We start from the raw sequence: 18010 nt of genomic DNA on the forward strand, positions 1-18010 counted from the left end.
GTATATAATTCAACCTACAGCATTCCAAACAGATCTCGTTTTTTTGTGTTTTTTTTCGGTGTGCAACTGACACCATTAAGCAGTTTGAATTATTATACGGTGACATCTAGAAAAGGCAAACTCCAAAAAAAAACAACGAACATGGAGGTAGAGTTACGTTTCGGTTGCGTGTATAATTGCGTATGTCCCCGGGCCGTAACAGAAGCCCTCTGTTATGTTTAGGGCTGTTAAGTCAGCCGGCTACATATCGCCTCTTGCCACAGAGCGGATGAGCGAGGCTATTTTGAGTGGATGGGTGGGTCTCAAATGGTCCCCCCCCCCCCGTCAAGAGTGATCCAACACCAACACTATGTGTGTTTTTAAATAACTGCAGACTACCCCAGTCCTGCCATCTTGTGTAGTACTGTATCCTTATCTCTGTTCTGGGTGACTTGGTGCTGGGGAAAAAATAACATCAACAGTCAACAACAGAAGCCTGTAAGCAGGGAGATTTGCCGTGATTATCATACAACAGAGAACGCCCGCAGCAAACTTTTGATCGTATTACAGACGACGCAATACAGGTATCCTATCGTGCCAGGATGGAGAGAAAAGGGAGGACTCCAGCATTGACACAGTACACCGGCGTTGTGCGTACAGACACCTTCAAGAACACCGTCCACCTCCTCACTAGTGGCAGAACAAGAGCACAGGGACTGACAACGTGTGGCAATGACCTCAAAATGTGTTAAAGGTAACCCTGAAATCACTGCGGCATGTCTGCGATGACAATATTTTGTTTTGCCGAATGCACTTTTACCCTCGAATTATGACTGGGCCTCTGGGTGGTCACCTGCAGAGTTCCTCAGCAGAGACGAGGAGCACATGCAGACACACTCTGGCTCTAATCCACAGCATCACCTGGAAAGAGAACGCAGAGCTGACTTGAAGAGCTCCCATAACCAACCACTCCGAACATCAAAGCATACATCTTGCAGAACTCTTTCTAGTTGAAGTGTCGGTCTAAGTGGATTTTCTTTTTGTTAACAACAACAGCTACTGGCCAGCAACATTTCTTTTGTTTGCTTCTTTTGAGTCAACACAATTTTCAAAAGAGTCGATCGATTGGGTGCATAAAAAAAATAGGACTTGAACACAACAACTTGAACACACACAACACAGAAAGGCTTCACTCAAACAGAATACACAGAAAGTAAACAACAACTCCGGGAGATGACACAGATAAAACCATCACTAACAAACAACAACAACAAAAAAATGAACAAAAATCCAAAACAAAAAGTTGCAATCTAACAATCAAATAGTATGATTTACTTTGAAAATGCAGCGCATCATCAAACATAGACGTTGGGTTCAATAGTATTCCCGGTTGTTCTTGCATGACGGTGTGTCTGACTTTCCTATCAGCAAGACGGGGCCCCTCTGTCTTCTCAACCAATCAAGCATTCTGCAGGATGCGGCAAGCGCGGCTTTGTTGAGCAAAAAGGCAGAGCGTGCGGGCCTTGTGCAGTCAGCCACCCGTGGCGACAACGCCATGACGCATAGAAGGACAAGAACAAGAATAGACGAGAGCCGCAAAAACAAACATCCCTGGCCTGACATCCGTGGGGGTTAGCCTTCAGCCCCCACCCATCACCCTGCTGCTGGACCTCTGAACTCTAGACGCTCCAGGCACCCCCCACCCCCCCCCCCCCCCCCCCACACACACACACACCCACACACACACACCGTCGACGGCTGGCTCCTCACCCCGGCCGGCCATCTGCGATGATGGATGAAGATTGGAGACGGGGACGTGGACGGCCTGGTGGCTGATATCTGAACCCTTGAAGGGTTTTTCAATTGACAGCAAGATAACCGAGCGCCACGGTGTGAGCAGCCGGGGCAGATACCGGGCGGATTACTCCTCCGTCTCCGGTGACAGCAGCCTATCGCTTGGCCCGGACGCCGTAATCTGCGAGCGTGACCCTCCCTCCCCCCCGCCGACGACACAGCCTTCAGGGCTCCGCCAGCCCGGTCTTCAGAGAGCACCGTTTTGGTGCTGTGTCACGAAAACGTTTGGTGACACCCACAACAGCAACAGCCAGTAAACCAGAGGAGGATGAGGAGGAAGAGGAGGATGAGGAGGAAGAGGAGGGAGAGGAGGAAGAGGAGGACGAGGAGGAAGAGGAGGATGAGGAGGAAGAGGAGGATGAGGAGGAAGAGGAGGATAAGGAGGATGAGGAGGAAGAGGAGGGAGAGGAGGATGAGGAGGATGAGGAGGAAGAGGATGAGGAGGAAGAGGAGGATGAGGAGGAAGAGGAGGATGAGGAGGAAGAGGAGGATGAGGAGGAAGAGGAGGATAAGGAGGATGAGGAGGAAGAGGAGGATGAGGAGGAAGAGGAGGATGAGGAGGAAGAGGAGGAAGAGGAGGATGAGGAGGATGAGGAGGAAGAGGATGAGGAGGAAGAGGAGGATGAGGAGGAAGAGGAGGACGAGGAGGATGAGGAGGATGAGGAGGAAGAGGAGGAAGAGGAGGGAGAGGAGGAAGAGGAGGACGAGGAGGAAGAGGAGGATGAGGAGGATGAGGAGGACGAGGAGGCTGATGACTCACGGCTCACGTGGCACAATGGAAGGTGGAGAGAGCTTTTTAGACAGTTCTATGGGTTGGACCGGTTATGCGACAGCGGCTGGACCGACCGTCGCCACTCATCATCACTGTCCCACCGTTCCCTCTGGTGGCCCGGGATTCAGAGGAGCCCGTCCCGGACGCCGCCACTGCTTGGCGTCCGGGGAGGACCTTGCCAAGAGGCAGGCGCTCCAGACAGAAGTAGGCCATTCTACTCTACGGTCTGCCAAAAGGCCTCCACAGAGCCAGCAGCTAGAAAGGGCAGAGATCAAAGAAAGAAAAGTTATATATATATATTAATTTTTTTGACAGTGTGAAGGCTATTTTGTCACAACTGACACAATGCAGCCAATACCGCCGACACATCGAGTTTCTCGTTCCCCCGTTCCAGGTGTCCTTCTCCAGGCGTTATGCGATATGCTTGCATCGTGTCTAATGTGCTGATGTTTTGGAATCGCGTCCCATTTTTTACCTGCGGGCTGGCGGGGGAGTCGACCGACGAGGACGGCACAGATCGCCGTGGGATCTGCCACAGTGAGGCTCAGTCTCTCCTTAATCCCCCGCTCCCGATGCCTTGTCAGTGTTCAGGCGGCCGGCGCTTCGTTCACCACGACCGCCTGAAGACATGGGAGTCAGACGGGGATCCACTCAGGTTAAACAAATGAGAAGTGACGCCCCAGTGTCCCACATGACAGGGGCTGTTCTGTGAGTGAAAATTGTGAATAGCTTAAGAGGGCCTGACACTGGGCATTAGTACCCACTCCAGAGATGGATTGAGCGGTTTGACAATACTCATGCTTCTTTAGGTACACACCTGTCTGCAGTAGAATAGTGTGAACTAGCACAGAAAGCAATGGACCTGGAGGACTTGACTTGGAGGGTTGTAACGGGTACATTCCAATATGTGAGGGTGTGCTGTGTAACTCTAAAGTATCAAGGAGTGGTACATTTGGTAGCCAAGCAACTTTAACTTTTAGCTGCAAAATCTGACAACCATTACAATAGATTCTAGATTTTCTTTCCGGTTTCTTTGCTAGGAGAGTGACATTAATACAGGAATTAACACATGGATGATTCTGCTTAGGCAGAGCAGATCCAGTGTTTCAGGTGAGGGTTTTTTAAGTGACAGTTTTGCACATTCTCACACTTGATTTTGAAGCAAGCAGCACACACACACACACACACACACACACACACACACACACACACACACACACACACACACACACACACACACACACACACACACACACACACACACACACACACACACACACACACACACACACAGCTCTCAAAGATTTAAATGGGTTCATATCACATTTCAAGGAACACAGTGAGAATGAGCATATCATGATGAATGTTTTTACCTCATCTTAAATGCAATTAATCTAATTCTAATATATATACCAATCCTCTTGATGAAAATGATTTTGGTGTTATTTATTCATTATCATCAATAGCACTTTTGATGAACTGTTAATAAGTAATAAAATGACTCCCTGCTTCCTTCATTTATAACTCAAATAATGTTTAATTATAATATAGTATTACATCTATCCTTTCAAAAGAAGTCACATCAATCGACATCTTACTACGTTATTAAAATATTCATATCATAAGTAGAGATTGTGATAGCATGGACATTAATTGCTTTTCAGAGCCTAGGTTGCCCCGATATCAGGGCAAGACAATATAGTTGGATGATAGAGGTGATGGTTCAATGGGGAAATAAGTCTTGTCCGGTCAGAACCAGGAAGTATATGGTTTTAAATGTTAATGACAGATGTAAATCGTTTGTGAAAAGTAGCTCTTTATTGACTTTAACCTGGTGGCCATTTGGGTTATTGGAGCTTTGGGAGAGACGGAGCTCAGGCCATTCAAGGAGACACGGATCCCTCTGATCCATGTTTTTAGATTATTAGATCAGCCGCCTTCTGACAAGTCCCCCTCATGTTGCTGGCAGCCAGCACATGGGCATTAGGTTTAATAACAATAATACATTGATTGACAAACCCACAGAGTTGAGCATCTTCAAATCATTAACTGTATTCCATTGGTAATGCACTTCCATGTGTGACGTGGGCCGACGCTTCCTCCGCAAATTCAACGGCACCGCTCCTCCAAAGTCGAGCGCAATTGTTTTTAGATTATTAAATGACGGGCCTTATGACCTAACCTCACGACAGCCCGTCTAATTAAATTCACCGTTTGTCTCACGAGGGCTACACACACGCGCACACTTACAAATTGCAATCTGGTGCCGCAAAGATGTGCTTGGGTCATCATGAAAGTGCATGCCTACATAAAGACAGGACATTTAACAGAGACGCATTATACATCTACTTCAATTAATTTGTATTTATTTAACGGTTCATGTATACATTTTACAATCTTCCTCTACTTGGTATTTGATGCAGCTGAAACCTGCAGGTTTTTTAGATACATCAGCACAACATGAAGTTGGGTTTAAAAGCTGCAATCAGCAATTTTGTCTCAGCCCACTTTGTTTTGATTAAATTGTGTTTTGATTGAGTATCATGATTCTCATGCATGGCAAGTAGTCAAACTAATACATGAGAACCATGAGACTCCATCAAACCAATGTAGGGCGAGCAGAAATTGCTGATTGTAGGTTGAAACTGAAAATGTCTAAACTTTAAATGAAATTGCACTAAATGTTTATGACGATGCCGTTTAAATGAATTACTTTGTTAAACAGTACTATTCATAAAACACTTTGGTATGTGCTAGTTCACAAACTCAAGGGTCCTTAAAACGACTTTGTAATTAGTTCTTTAGTCAACACATCCACCCCACTGTCTGGGCAAGTGCAAACAATATAACCTACTCTGTATTTTAATGAGTCAAAAACAAAACAACCAAGAACAGAAATACTGTGCATGTGTAGTTATGTGTGTGTGTGTTTGTGTGACCAGCGTAACAGCTCAGGTTGATAAAACAGGAGAGCTGGTTTTGGTAATTTGCTCCAGGGTCACTTGAGAGAAATCCCAGATGCTCCTCTGAGAGATCCCTGTGATGTGACTCAGGTCCTCCACCACCTGACAGCCATGAAGACCAAAGAGTTAACGCAACACACGCAGACAGCATAGCCTGGTTCACACTCCACTACTAAAATGTTTAAAAATGCATGTACATAGCATATGCAGACATGCATGCATACATTTGAATAGAGCAACAACAAAGCCATCAATATATTCATGTAATGCATCTTTACTGCCTACTTTATATGCTAGTTAGAACTTTCTGGTACCTAAATAAATTATGGCTTTCACATGTAATGCTTTCATTTCACGCATGGAGCAAGGGTACACATGAACTGGACATGCAATAGGCATAGCAAACCACAGGAAGCAAAATAAAGGTCAGGGGTGAGGTCAGTCCTGGTTGGCTCCCTGATAAGCTACCAAAAGAGATTAGATGAGGTCCAAAAGATACGTTTAAGTAAAATTAATGAATGAAAAAGTATCCACTTATTAGAACCCGCAGAAATGAAAATCAAAATAATCACAGCGATCAAATGTAATGAATAAAATCATCTTCTTCCACGCACACAGGTGGACAGGTACCTAATATTCACTAGGAGTTTCACCACCCGTAACCATGTGACCCCCCACTCACACTGCAATCCCACAAAAACAACATTAGAAACACTAACGAAAAACAATACCAAAAGATAGAAACCATCACAAACCTTATGAATATTACTACGAAAGCTTTCCCGGCTTCTGCACGCTGCCTTCTTTCAAAGGCAACACGCAATAGTTCTGGTTTAAATCGCTAACGGTGTGAGAGTAATCCGAATGCACCCACGGCTCACCTGTTCCCATTGGTCGCTGTTCCAAATGACTGCGGCCACAGTGATGACTCCAACACCGAGTAGCATGCAATCTTCAGTCACCGTTAAGAACTTCTCTCTGGAAACAAATGTGTTATTTGAGTCACAGGTGGGAATGATTAGAGTGTCATTAAAAATTCAAAATACTACCATTAAATCGGACCGTCACAAAAACCCACCAGAAGACAAAGTCAACCGACAAACATGCATACAATCCGTATAGCGTATGTTTACAATTTCCCCCTCAAGCATCCAACAAGATAGGAAACCAGGACACTGGTGTCACCTCTGTTCTGGGGATGGGTTGTAGCACTGCGTGGTGACCTTGAGCAAAGACTCATAGATGGCAGTCCTCTGGAGACTGACAAACCGGAGCACATGGCTACAAAGACCATATAGCTGTTCCATGGGTGTTGACGGCTCATTGTGTCCTACAGGAGAGAAACAGGGCCAACGTTAACGATTATTAAATGGATAAAATGTGAGTTTTAGGTTGTTGTGGCCTGGTAAAAAAAGAAAACAACTATGGAAGACATTTTGGTTTTGGATGACTTACCAAGTACCTCTAGTAGTATTTCAACATATGTCAGTGGGTTGGGAACATTCAGCTTGAAGTCGAGACCTTTAAGGATCTGGAGTTCAGATTCCATGAGAGCCTTCTTGGAGACGGTGTGGCCCATCGAGTGGAGAAACTGCACCGCCTGGTTGTTGTCGACAATCTTTCGGAAAGAAACCGCCAAAAAAATACAATCTGAAAACATTCGTCCGGTTTATTCTCCTTTGAAGAAAACTCTTTGGGAGAAGGGGACCTTTGAAGTTGATGGATCATAGGGGTGATATGGAGGCAAGGTTTTGTGAGTGAAACTTACATCACTGTGCAACCACAGTTTGCTTGCAATCTGGACACAGGAAAAGACTGTGAGGGTAAATTTCACTTTCAGCTTGTCAAACGCCAGGTCCTGGCAGTTGCTGGGCAGAACAGCTACAGCACCGCAGGGAGTGTTTGCGGTGAACATGTCTTTAAGGTGCTTCACCATGAACCTATGGACATGGTCGGTTTGTGAAGCAGTCATTCAAAACATTCATCACTTGAATCAGAGTCATTCAAATGACATGAGAGTCAATCATGACGATGATTCCTCATGATGACGATGGCTTAACCCGGCGGTGGTGTAACCTTACCTTTCAAGTATTTCAATGGCACAGTATCCAACCAGAGGATCCAGCCTCAGCTCCTGGGTCATCTGGAAGATGCATTCTGAGGAGCACAGAGAGAAAATAAACAGGCTGGTACAGATAGAACTATACATATGTAGTCCGCTGAATGGGAAATAACAATAGGGACTTGTTCAGTGAGGGCAGACAAACGAATGGTAAAGAAATTATGGTAATTCGTATTTATAATGACATCTGATACAATTGAATCCCGAGATTTGGGGCAGGGGGTGTTGATGGCGTGAATCTGAATTGAATAGTTATGCAATAGCAAGCCTGTTTGCTCTAAGTTTGAGTTCACAAACTTCTAATTGAATTTCCTCTTGGTTGCTCTGGAAAGAAATAACTGATACGAAGCACGATGAATAACAACAACGTTTGCTTTTGGATGAGAAAATGGGCAATTGAACTGTGGATGTGTTGTGTAGCGGACCCTTATAGACTACTACGTGGAGCCGCAGGGCTAGACTTGAATACAAAGCACTTACCCGACGTGCATACTTATTATACTGTACATTGTTTTTCATTATAACCTTTCAATACATATATATATATATATATATATATATATATATACTGTATATATGTTTTGTAAAAAAAACAAATACATTTGTTTTATGTCGATACAATTGTACACACAAGTGTACACATACCTAACAAACTGAAGTCCCTCTTACCGATGAGTGCGTTGTGTTTAAAGTGCCCGCTGCACGGCTCCAGGCGGCTGAGCTCGTCCTTGTTGCTGTGGTTCAGACTGACGAGCGTCTCCAACAGGAGTTCCGGAGAGGCGCTCCCGAACTGGAGGCGATGGGTCGGCCCCAGGGGGCACAGGAACCTCTTCGCCATTTGGACACCCACTAATAACTTCTAAGTAAATGCAATACAAACCTGGACTGTCGTACAATCGAACAATTTTGGTTTAGCGTTTATAATGTGCGTCAATCAAACAAACGTAATTAAACTAAGTCGGAGCAGACACGCAAATTGTCCGGGTGGTGGCGACATTGGACCATTTTTTAACGGATATATAATAGGAACCAAAGTTGTGTGGGGACTTATAAGAGGGATGCACCGACGTGTTTCATCCACGCGCAATGCCTTCTGGGTACCTGTTCCTTACGAAATGAACAAGATCTCCAAACCATCCGGATAAACACATCAGTTCCTAGCTGGGCGGAGTACGTCCATCTTTTTTGTCTAAAACTCAGCGGAAGCAGGTTACACCAACAGACGATAGGAACCAACCTTGCACTCCATGTCCAAAAAATGGCTGACAAGACACCCAAAGAGTCTTCTGCGCCCTACGCGACCAGAATAGACCCCATGAAGGAGAACCTTTCCAACGAGCACATGCACTTCATCAGACAAGTAGAGCTCCAACAGTGGAAGAAGAAGGTGGGGACGCTCCGGACGCGCAACGTGGTGACGGGACTGACCATCGGAGCCCTGGTGCTGGGCATCTGTATCCTTCCTGCTCAACAAGGTTAATCATGTAACTGTGTCGCAGGTGTTTACGTTTAAGGTGTTTATTCTGTCATTATTCGTGCAGGTTCATGATCAGGAGACAAGTGGGTTATAAAAAAGGTTGACATGTTGCCTGCTTGTCGATTACTGCCCCATGCGTAATCGTGTTGTCTTGTCTAATCGTGCCTTAAAACATGTCAGCTCCGTGTGTCAATTCAATGCATTGACCTTAACTTGGTGTTCTAGACGGCTACACGTTTTACTCGGTGTCCCAGGAGCGGATAATGGATGATTTAGATCAAGCGGCCAATCTTGCAAGACAGAGGGAACCCAAGACCGGGGCAAACTGAGCATCGTCTCTTGCCGCGACGCCTCGGATCTCAGCTGCAGCTGAACCTGAGGAAGAGCAATGAATGGACATGGCTGCACTGTATCCCCCGACTGGCATTTCTGAGGCGCTTACGGACTTTTCTATCCTTATTGTATAGGGTGTTGCGGTGTTATGTTGCCAAACTGAATCCACCGGTGGTATGTTGATTGATTAATGTGTTCGATTAAATGTGTCTAATCGTGAAATGACTAATCGATGAGCCTCGGCATCACTGTCTGAGAGTAACTGCTGCTGTATGCAACTCAAAATGAACCAACGCGAAGACCTTAGATGAAGAAACATACGTCATGCATTGATCTGAGATTAGTTAAGCAGATAATAATAATATACATGAGGCCTCAAAGTGGCCCCAGGGATGCGTCGACAACAGTTGTTAAACAACTGTTAAATATAACATTATTTCCATGTTTGTTTGTTTTTTATTTGTCGTTGCAACCTAATTATCGTATCGGATAAAATTGTAACCTGGAAACACCCCATGATAACATCATGAATTTCAAGATAAAAAGAAACAAACAAGACTGTAATTGCAATTGCATTTATTCAATTTCTCAAAATATAATTCACGGAGCTTGATCCAGCCTCCAAAATGTCAAGGGTTACGATATAAAATAAGACATCGCAAAAGAAAGGCACAGATTCAGCCTGAAAGGACAGCAGCATTAAAGAGATACAATTCAATATTTACATTTAAAAATGTAGAGATGCATTAGGTTCTCTTTGAATATATTACGGAAATCTTAAAACAGATATCTGGAGGGAGGGGAGTGTTTCATGTAACCAAGGCAACGGCTAGAGGTTCACAGCTTTGAATAATCTCTATATACAACAAAATACTAGCAAACTTTAACCTTGGGATTGCAGTTCATATAGTGGAAGTATACACATCATTTTGTTTAATCCATTTGGAATAATATAATTTAGTTCTCTGTGAACAGAAGAAGAAAAGACCCCCCGAGAGGAAAAGATGAAACAAACCAGTACACTTTGTTACAATTTGTTGTCCCATATTATTGTACACGTCTAAGAGCAAATAGAGCGGACTAAAGTGCAAAAGGTGCTTAATCTATCAGGCAACAAGTCAGTTGATTTTGCTTTCGCAAGAAATATATATTTGAAAAGGTCTTTAGTTTACTCATAAGCTGTAAGCAAAAATATTAAAAATAATGCAAAAATATACATACAAGGGGAAGGCCAGCGGTCTAATCCCAAATAAAATAAAATAAAAACAATTAAAACATTTGTTCCATCTCTATTTTTTAAATGTCCATTCTTCTTTTATTGCCATCTAACGTGTTCTATTTGATCTAACTACAGCTATACTATGTTCTGTTAATTTAGAAGTATAACTGAGGAAACTGACACGGTTAAGCACACACTTTCAGAGTGCTGATTGTCAACATCTCGACTGGGTGTTGACTCGCTCAACAGATCACATCATGATCTGCAGAGAGGAACACGAGGGGAACTCACAGGAACAGGACGGTCTCGCAAGACCTCTTAACAAAAGTCTGCTGCGAGTACATATTTCAGAATCCTAGCCAAGCCTCATTAGCCTGAACCCCTTGTGCTTGATAAAATATCCCCACAAATACCTTTTAAACTAGTTAACGCATAATAAAGCTTTCGAAATACATGTGATCAACGTCTAATTCGATTGAAATTTACAATCTCTTTTCAGCATCACAAAGGCATTTACTAATCAAATAATATCGTTGTCCACCGAGGCCACACTCAGAAAGCACTTTCTCGTAAATAGACTGCAGCACGTCTCCTTTCATTATCCCAGACCTTTACCAAGGTCAGTCAAATGTCCGCAGAGAGTAACGGCAGTGAGACAGAAACAAAGAAGAAATTAGCACTTTAAAATTAAATCGAGTTTGCTTAATAATACAGAAGCTTTGATCTCCCCATCTTCACAAAACACAAAAATGGAATTGAACCAACGTTTCAGCAATCAGTTTAAAACAAATTCACATGAGATCAGCTCTTTTTTTCTTCTTTGTTTTTTGTTTGGTCCAAGTCTTGAGATAACCACGTGAATAGTTTAGAAGGTAGTTGATAGCCAACTTTGCAATTAATTCACCGGCCCCCAATCTAGGTGCTTTGGTTCCTGTATAAATAAGATGTAGAGATTGTGGAGATGATGCCTGCTGACAGTGCCTTGTGTGTGAGGACTTGTATTGTCTTCAGAAATGACAGAAATCTTTTTCTGGTGTCAGTGAACTGATTGAGAGCGAGCGGTTTGACCTCTGCGGTCATTACTCGGATGAGGTAGTCCAGATGGGAACGCTTGCTGGGCTGAAGGTTCTTACTGGGGAAGGAGAAGAGAAAAAACATGTTAATATTCCCATTTAGCTCCGGTCCTAAATAGAAAACCAGTGAAAAATGTTGCGAAGTTGCATGATTGCTTCGCGCGTTAACAGGGAGACCGTCAAGTGATTGTGTGAGTAATTGGACATCCCGACACTGATATTATGACGGGATTTTTATAAAAACAATAGATATGGGGAAAAAATATAAAGAGGGCATTTTGGGGGCCCCAAAAGGCCTTCTATGGGGCCTGGGGCTCCAGGCAAGTGCCTGGTTTGCCAAATAGTACGGCCCGCGCAGAGTGTTTGACAACATGGAGGTTCTCTCACCATTCTACTGATGTCCGTGGCGAAGGTCACACCTTTGCTTGGTTTGTCCTGGGAGCTGCTGCTGCTGCCGCCGCCCAGGGAGTTCCTCCTGATGATGCCTGAGGGAACAAAACACAGCATCGCGTTAGGAACGCGTCCCTGATGTCACAACGATGAATCTGCAAAATCTCCAGAGTTCCTCACACTCCTAGAACACCAGGGAAAAATACATTTACAATGCGTCGTTTAACGGTAGAAGGGTGTAGGAAAAGGTGAGTTATTATGTAGAGAGGTCATATAAACCATAGTATTCTTCACAAGTGGGTCTCGGTTTTTATTTCTTGTGTTTCTTTGCACTAAGAGGGCTTTAGAGTTAGGGGGGGGGGGGCATAATGTGGGCCTATGAACACCTTTGAGACTCTAACCTGGGACTATAAAGTCATATACAAATAAAACTGACTTGATTGACTTGGCTTCTCAAGCCGAGAGGGAAAAGCAGCGCTGCATGTTTTACAATGGGACGGTTCCGTCTATCTACATTTCAAACACATAGTGTGTGTGGTTGTGTGTGCAACTATCTTGTTGATGTAAACGTTTGAGCTGGTCCACTCCGCCCACTATCAACGTACGGTACATTGTAGCCAGAAGGTTTTGATTGACTAACCTGGTCACCTAAAACGGCTCATAACCGGTTAGTCATGCAACAACATGTGTTTAACCCATAGAGGGCAAAATAGTATATTTAAATCTTATCCCACGTTTTTAAAAATTCTACACTTAAGACTAACTTTTTTATTATTTATTTTTTAATATTATTTTTTGGAAGATTTGTTTTTGAAGGTTTTATCCTTTTTATTGCAGAGTGAATAAGACAGGAAGACATGGGAGATAGAGGGGAGGACATGAGAGATAGAGGGGAGGACATGAGAGATAGAGGGGAGGACATGAGAGATAGAGGGGAGGACATGAGAGATAGAGGGGAGGACATGAGAGATAGAGGGGAGGACATGCAGCAAAGGACCACGGGCAGGAATCCCCCCCCCCCCCGGTCGCTGTGGTGAGGACGGGGGGCTTTAGTGGCGCGCCCTCTACCCAGTGAACCACCGGGGGCGCCCCTGAGACTAACTCTGAACCAGGATCAGTCCATTGGCTGCACAACGTAACCCACACTGCACCGCGGTTCCACATCCAATCAGTGGTTCTGAGGCTTTCCTTCTAAACGGGGGACGCCGGCTCACCCTGGAGCGGGCCCATGTCCACGCGCTGGAGGCTGTTGCGGCGCGAGGGCGCCACACCGCCGCCGCTCTTGGACAGCCGGCGCTGGCGGTTGGACAGCATGGCGGCGGGGGACACGATGCCCAGCGGGGGCACCTTCCCCATCTTGGCGTACAGCTCCTCGATCTCCCTCTTCTGGGCTGCCTGCAGGGTCTGCACCTCCGACAGGTGTCTGTGTGTGTGTGGGGGGGGGGGGGGGGACAAGAGAGAGAAGAGAGGGGGGGGATGAGGACGGCGTCCTGTCTGAGGACTCGTTCACAAAACATCCATGCACTATAATCAATGAATAATCTCTACTCCGAATATATATATATATATATATATATATATATATATACCTGCTTCTCTCTATCTCTCCGTATAACCTGAGATTTATATATATATATATATATATATAAATCACAGGTTATACATATACATATATATATTTATAAAACGGGTGGCTTAAATCAAGCGATCTGATTGGTTCCCAACGGTTGTATATTGAGCGTATACACACAGCTATGACGCCCGTTCAGTTTACAGAGTTCATTATATATACACACATATATATATATATATATATATATATATACACGTAATATGTGCCCTGCTTTTAACGAGAGCTGGATATATTGCCTACTAGTATATTAGCATAAGTACACTCGAGAAAAGAGAGCGTTCGAGTACAACTCCCTTGTTGAAATCAATCATCATTAGGAATATGAAAGTAATGATCTTTGTTTAAGGGGAACGTTAACGTGATAAGCATTAGAAAGCTTTCGCTTGTAAAAACTGATTGACAGTACAATACCGCCACATGACTAATGACCCACTGTGAGCGTGCGCCCGTGTGCGTGCGTGCGTGCGCGTGCGTGCGTGCGCGTGCGTGGGGCCGTGCGCGCTCACTTCTCCCGCAGCTCCTGCAGCTCCTCCAGCATCTCGCTCTCGCTGCTCTCCGTGTCGTCGCTGCTGACGTAGGGCGCGCTGCTGCGGCTGTACGTCATGGTCCACAGGTGGTGCAGGGCGTTGGTGTACTGGGGGCTCCCCGAGCCCCCGTCCCACAGCCGGCCCCCGCCCCCCCCCCTCCGCGTCCGCCGCCGTCACCGAGAGCCCGCTGTCCGCCGACGTGCCCAGCAGGCTCAGGCTGCACGTCCGCTTGCGGCTCCGCCTCCTGCCACTCCCCGCCTGCGTCGCCCTCGGCCGCTCCTTGTTGGCCTCCTTGGCGGGCCTCCCCCCTCCTCCCCCCCCCGCGTCCTCCTCCTCGTCCTCCTCGTCGTTGTGGTACACGGCGTTGGCCTTGCCGTGCTCCGGGGCGGCGGTGGCGGCGGCGGCGGCGCGGCCGTCCGGCGGGGCGTCCTGGGTGGGGGGTCTGTGGGGGCAGGGCTGGGGAGGGGACATGGTGAGGGAGGTGCCCAGGCTGGTCTCCGAGCCGCCCTGCTCCTCGGTGCTGCTCTCTGACGAGCTGCTGCTGGAGCTGCCTCCTCCTAGGGCCTGGGTCGGGCCCCGGGGGGCCACCGTCCTGGGTCGGGCCCCTGGGACCGTAGGGGGTCTGACCCCTGGGACCGTAGCAGGTCGGGCCCCAGGGCCCGTAGCGGTTCTGGCCCCCGGGACCGTAGCGGGTCTGGCCCCTGGGACCGTAGAGGGTCGGGCCCCCGGGACCGTAGAGGGTCGGGCCCCCGGGACCGTAGAGGGTCTGGCCCCTGGGACCGTAGCGGTTCTGGCCCCCGGGACCGTAGCGGGTCGGGCCCCTGGGACCGTAGCAGGTCGGGCCCCTGGGACCGTAGCAGGTCGGGCCCCGGGGCCCGTCGGCGGTCTGGCCGGAGGGGCCGCTGCCGTGACGACGGTCTCGATGCTGGGAGTCACCTGGAAGCGGCCCACGGTCACCGGCCCGGCCCGGCGTTCTGCAGAGAGGAGAGAGGAGACGAAGAGGAGGAGGACCATTAGCAACACTACTGTGTCCTCATATCACGTGGTTCTCCTTCCTGCTGGACCGTGGCTGACGTCGGATCCTTGAAGTGATACAGCGAATAGAACAAGGTTCATAGCCACGTTACCATGTCGTCGGAGCCCTGTTGTCCTGACCATCGTGCCAATAATGACCTCTTACTAGGAAGTAGGTGGTACTTATATAGATGTATGGGCAATAATGCGTTTGTGTATGTGTGTGTGTGTGTGTGCGTGTGTGTATACACACACCGATCAATCTGTGTGATTGTGTGACTGTTCTCTGAACAGATCAGTTTGGAATGACCAATGGAAATGGGCCGTCCTAGTAGACACAGTTTGACTACGAGTGATTATAGATGAGTGAAGATATGCTGATTAGTTAATCTATAGATGAAGACTGACCATCCCTGTGTGCATTTTAGGGTCAACTGAAGTGTGGGGAGTCCATGCTGCTCCAGTTCTGATCAGGGCTACTAAACTAAACTGATGATCCATAACAATCAGGTTAACACAGTCAAACAGTCCTTGAAAAGGTCACCTTGGTTCCCTTTTGGTCAATTCTTTTAATACACATTTCTATTCTACGGACACCACGGGGTTGTTGTGCCTTCACAAAGGAAACATCGGCTGTGTTTTGCCCACATTCGATAAGTGCACCGAAAACAGGAAATTGCTCCAAATCCCCTGCACTCCCCTTGCAGGTATTTCAAGGTTGGGGTTAAGTTGAAATCCTGTACTTCTCGTGTCTGTCCACTAGATGTCCTCACAGGACGCAAAAACACTGCTAACACCCGTTTAGACCTCGAAACAGAGAGGGTTCTGTAGTGTGGCATAAACACAGGCAGGTGTGGACTAGGGTGGAGGAGGGTGGAGGAGGGGGGGGGGATGATGTGGGGAAGTCTTTAACAAGCAACACTGCCCTCTGATTGGCCGGGCCCGGTGGGAGGGGCTGTCATCGCACCTACACTTGTGTCCCTTGTTCAGTGGAACACTGAGTCCAGACACAGGGTTACGCAACGGCTCCAGAGGCACGGCCATCAGGACACACCACTATCTCGGCGCCAAGAGGGTAAAATGGAAAAGCAGACAGAGGATACAGGCGGCAATTTTGCGACGGCGTAGCCGAGAATATGACAGCATGGCCCCAACAGAGTCGTCACGTCGTGTTAGGCGAACAGTAAACTTCACTTGCATACAAACGGGGCGCTTGTGCGGTTTTTACGAGTGTGTTGTTCCGCGTGCATGGCCACGTGTCAGGCTGCCCGTGTGCGCACGTGCGCGCACCAGTGTGTGTGTATATGTGTAAACGTGTGTTTATGTCGGTGGACCATGTGCATGTTTGTTTGGGGGTGTGAGCCAAAATAATCATCAGTCATTTTCCAGCTCCTCGTAGCCCCGGGGCTAATGAGTGTGTGTCGCGTACGCTTGTTTACATGAACCAGCGTGCGTCGAACACACACAAGGGCAACGTGAGCGCATTGGAGAGGAGAGGAGAGGGGGGGGGGGGGGGGGGCTTACCAGCAGCAGGAGGGTCCGTGGAGGGGGCTGCGGGTCGGGGAGGACCGGCCTTCATCTGGGGCACCGGGGGGTGACGTTGGGGGCTGAGGGCCGACAACTGATCCAGAGGGAAGGAGAATGAGTTCTGATCCTGTGCAAGGACGTCCTCGGCATGCATATATGTTAACATGTTTACGTTTTAATCTGAATCCATTTTTTCATTTGATATATTTTTGCTGTAGGTTGATGTATGCTTTTAGTATTCCCACCTTGGTTGTCTATGTTGTGTGTGTGGCGCGTGTCTTTAATGAAACCTCGACCCTACATTTGCTCAAACCGATGAGCAACCAGTAATAGTACTAGTAGTATTAGTAAAAATAAATCAAAGTGTATACAAGCGTTTATTGATACCAAACAAAGCGAGGACAACCATACGTCTGCGTTTCCGAAACGTTATGTGAATGCAAGGCCGACGAGGACAACTCATCGCTCATCAAATGCGTCCAATCAATAGACGGTCTGGTGGGCGGCGGCGCCGCGGCGCGCCGTGACTCACCGTGCTCTCAGGGCTCTCCGGGGGGGAGGGGGACAGATCAGAGGAGGACCGCGGCCCCGAGCCAGAGCTGGACCTGGAGCTGGAGCTCTGGGACTGGACCTGGACCTGGACCTGGACCTGGGGCGGCGGCGGCGGTGCGGAGTAAGGGTGGTCCTCGTGGATGTGGAGACGCCCCGTGCCTCCCACCAGGTCCTCCCGGACCGGCGCCCCGGGGGCGGAGCCGTCAGGGTGGAGTCCACCCCCCCCCGCGCGGGCCCTCCTGCCCCACCAGAGGCTCCTGGGGGGCCCGGCGGCGGGGGGGGCGAGGAGGGCGAGGAGGAGCTGGTCGGGGGCGAGGCCGGGCTTGTCCAGCCGGGGAACCCCCCGCCGCCGTGGGGGTACCCACCCGCCCCCCCGTCCCCCTGGTACTGGGCCTCGGGGCTGGAGAAGACGTCCCCCCCCTCCCCGGGGTAGTGGCCCTCCGTCGGGGGGGGGGAGGGGTACTGCGGCGCGTAGCCCGAGGGAAGCCCGACTGCGGGGGCGAGGCCATGTGGGGGTGGGGGTGGGGGTGGGGGTGGGGGTGGGGGTGCTGGGCTAGCTGCGGGTGGTACCCCGG

General features: G+C 47.9%; 3 protein-coding genes across 3 annotated transcripts; 1 reads left to right on the plus strand and 2 right to left on the minus strand.

The window, feature by feature from the left end:
• Positions 1-5556: 5556 nt before the first annotated feature.
• cntd1 (cyclin N-terminal domain containing 1) lies at positions 5557-8528 on the minus strand (the record flags this gene model as incomplete). The annotated part of the gene is made up of 7 exons (XM_084485477.1): positions 5557-5670; positions 6450-6546; positions 6754-6898; positions 7024-7186; positions 7337-7508; positions 7650-7725; positions 8360-8528. The coding sequence occupies 7 exons, from the start codon at positions 8526-8528 to the stop codon at positions 5557-5559; spliced, it is 936 nt and encodes a 311-aa protein (XP_084341603.1).
• A 392-nt stretch (positions 8529-8920) lies between these two features.
• On the plus strand, positions 8921-10064 carry coa3a (cytochrome C oxidase assembly factor 3a). The gene is made up of 2 exons (XM_084485667.1): positions 8921-9144; positions 9393-10064. Exons 1-2 carry the CDS (start codon positions 8949-8951, stop codon positions 9494-9496), a joined length of 300 nt encoding a protein of 99 aa, XP_084341793.1. The 5' UTR covers positions 8921-8948; the 3' UTR covers positions 9497-10064.
• Positions 10065-10185: 121 nt separating this feature from the next.
• Positions 10186-17944, minus strand: LOC311366726 (uncharacterized protein; the record flags this gene model as incomplete). Its single annotated transcript, XM_084485522.1, is given in 9 exon segments — positions 10186-11851; positions 12180-12277; positions 13397-13605; positions 14322-14485; positions 14487-14646; positions 14701-15316; positions 16881-16977; positions 17416-17816; positions 17899-17944. Coding segments are annotated over 9 exon segments (1794 nt in total). The 3' UTR covers positions 10186-11848.
• Positions 17945-18010: the final 66 nt, after the last annotated feature.

Source organism: Micromesistius poutassou (assembly GCF_964030765.1).
Source record: "Micromesistius poutassou genome assembly, chromosome: 21".
NCBI lineage: Eukaryota > Metazoa > Chordata > Actinopteri > Gadiformes > Gadidae > Micromesistius > Micromesistius poutassou.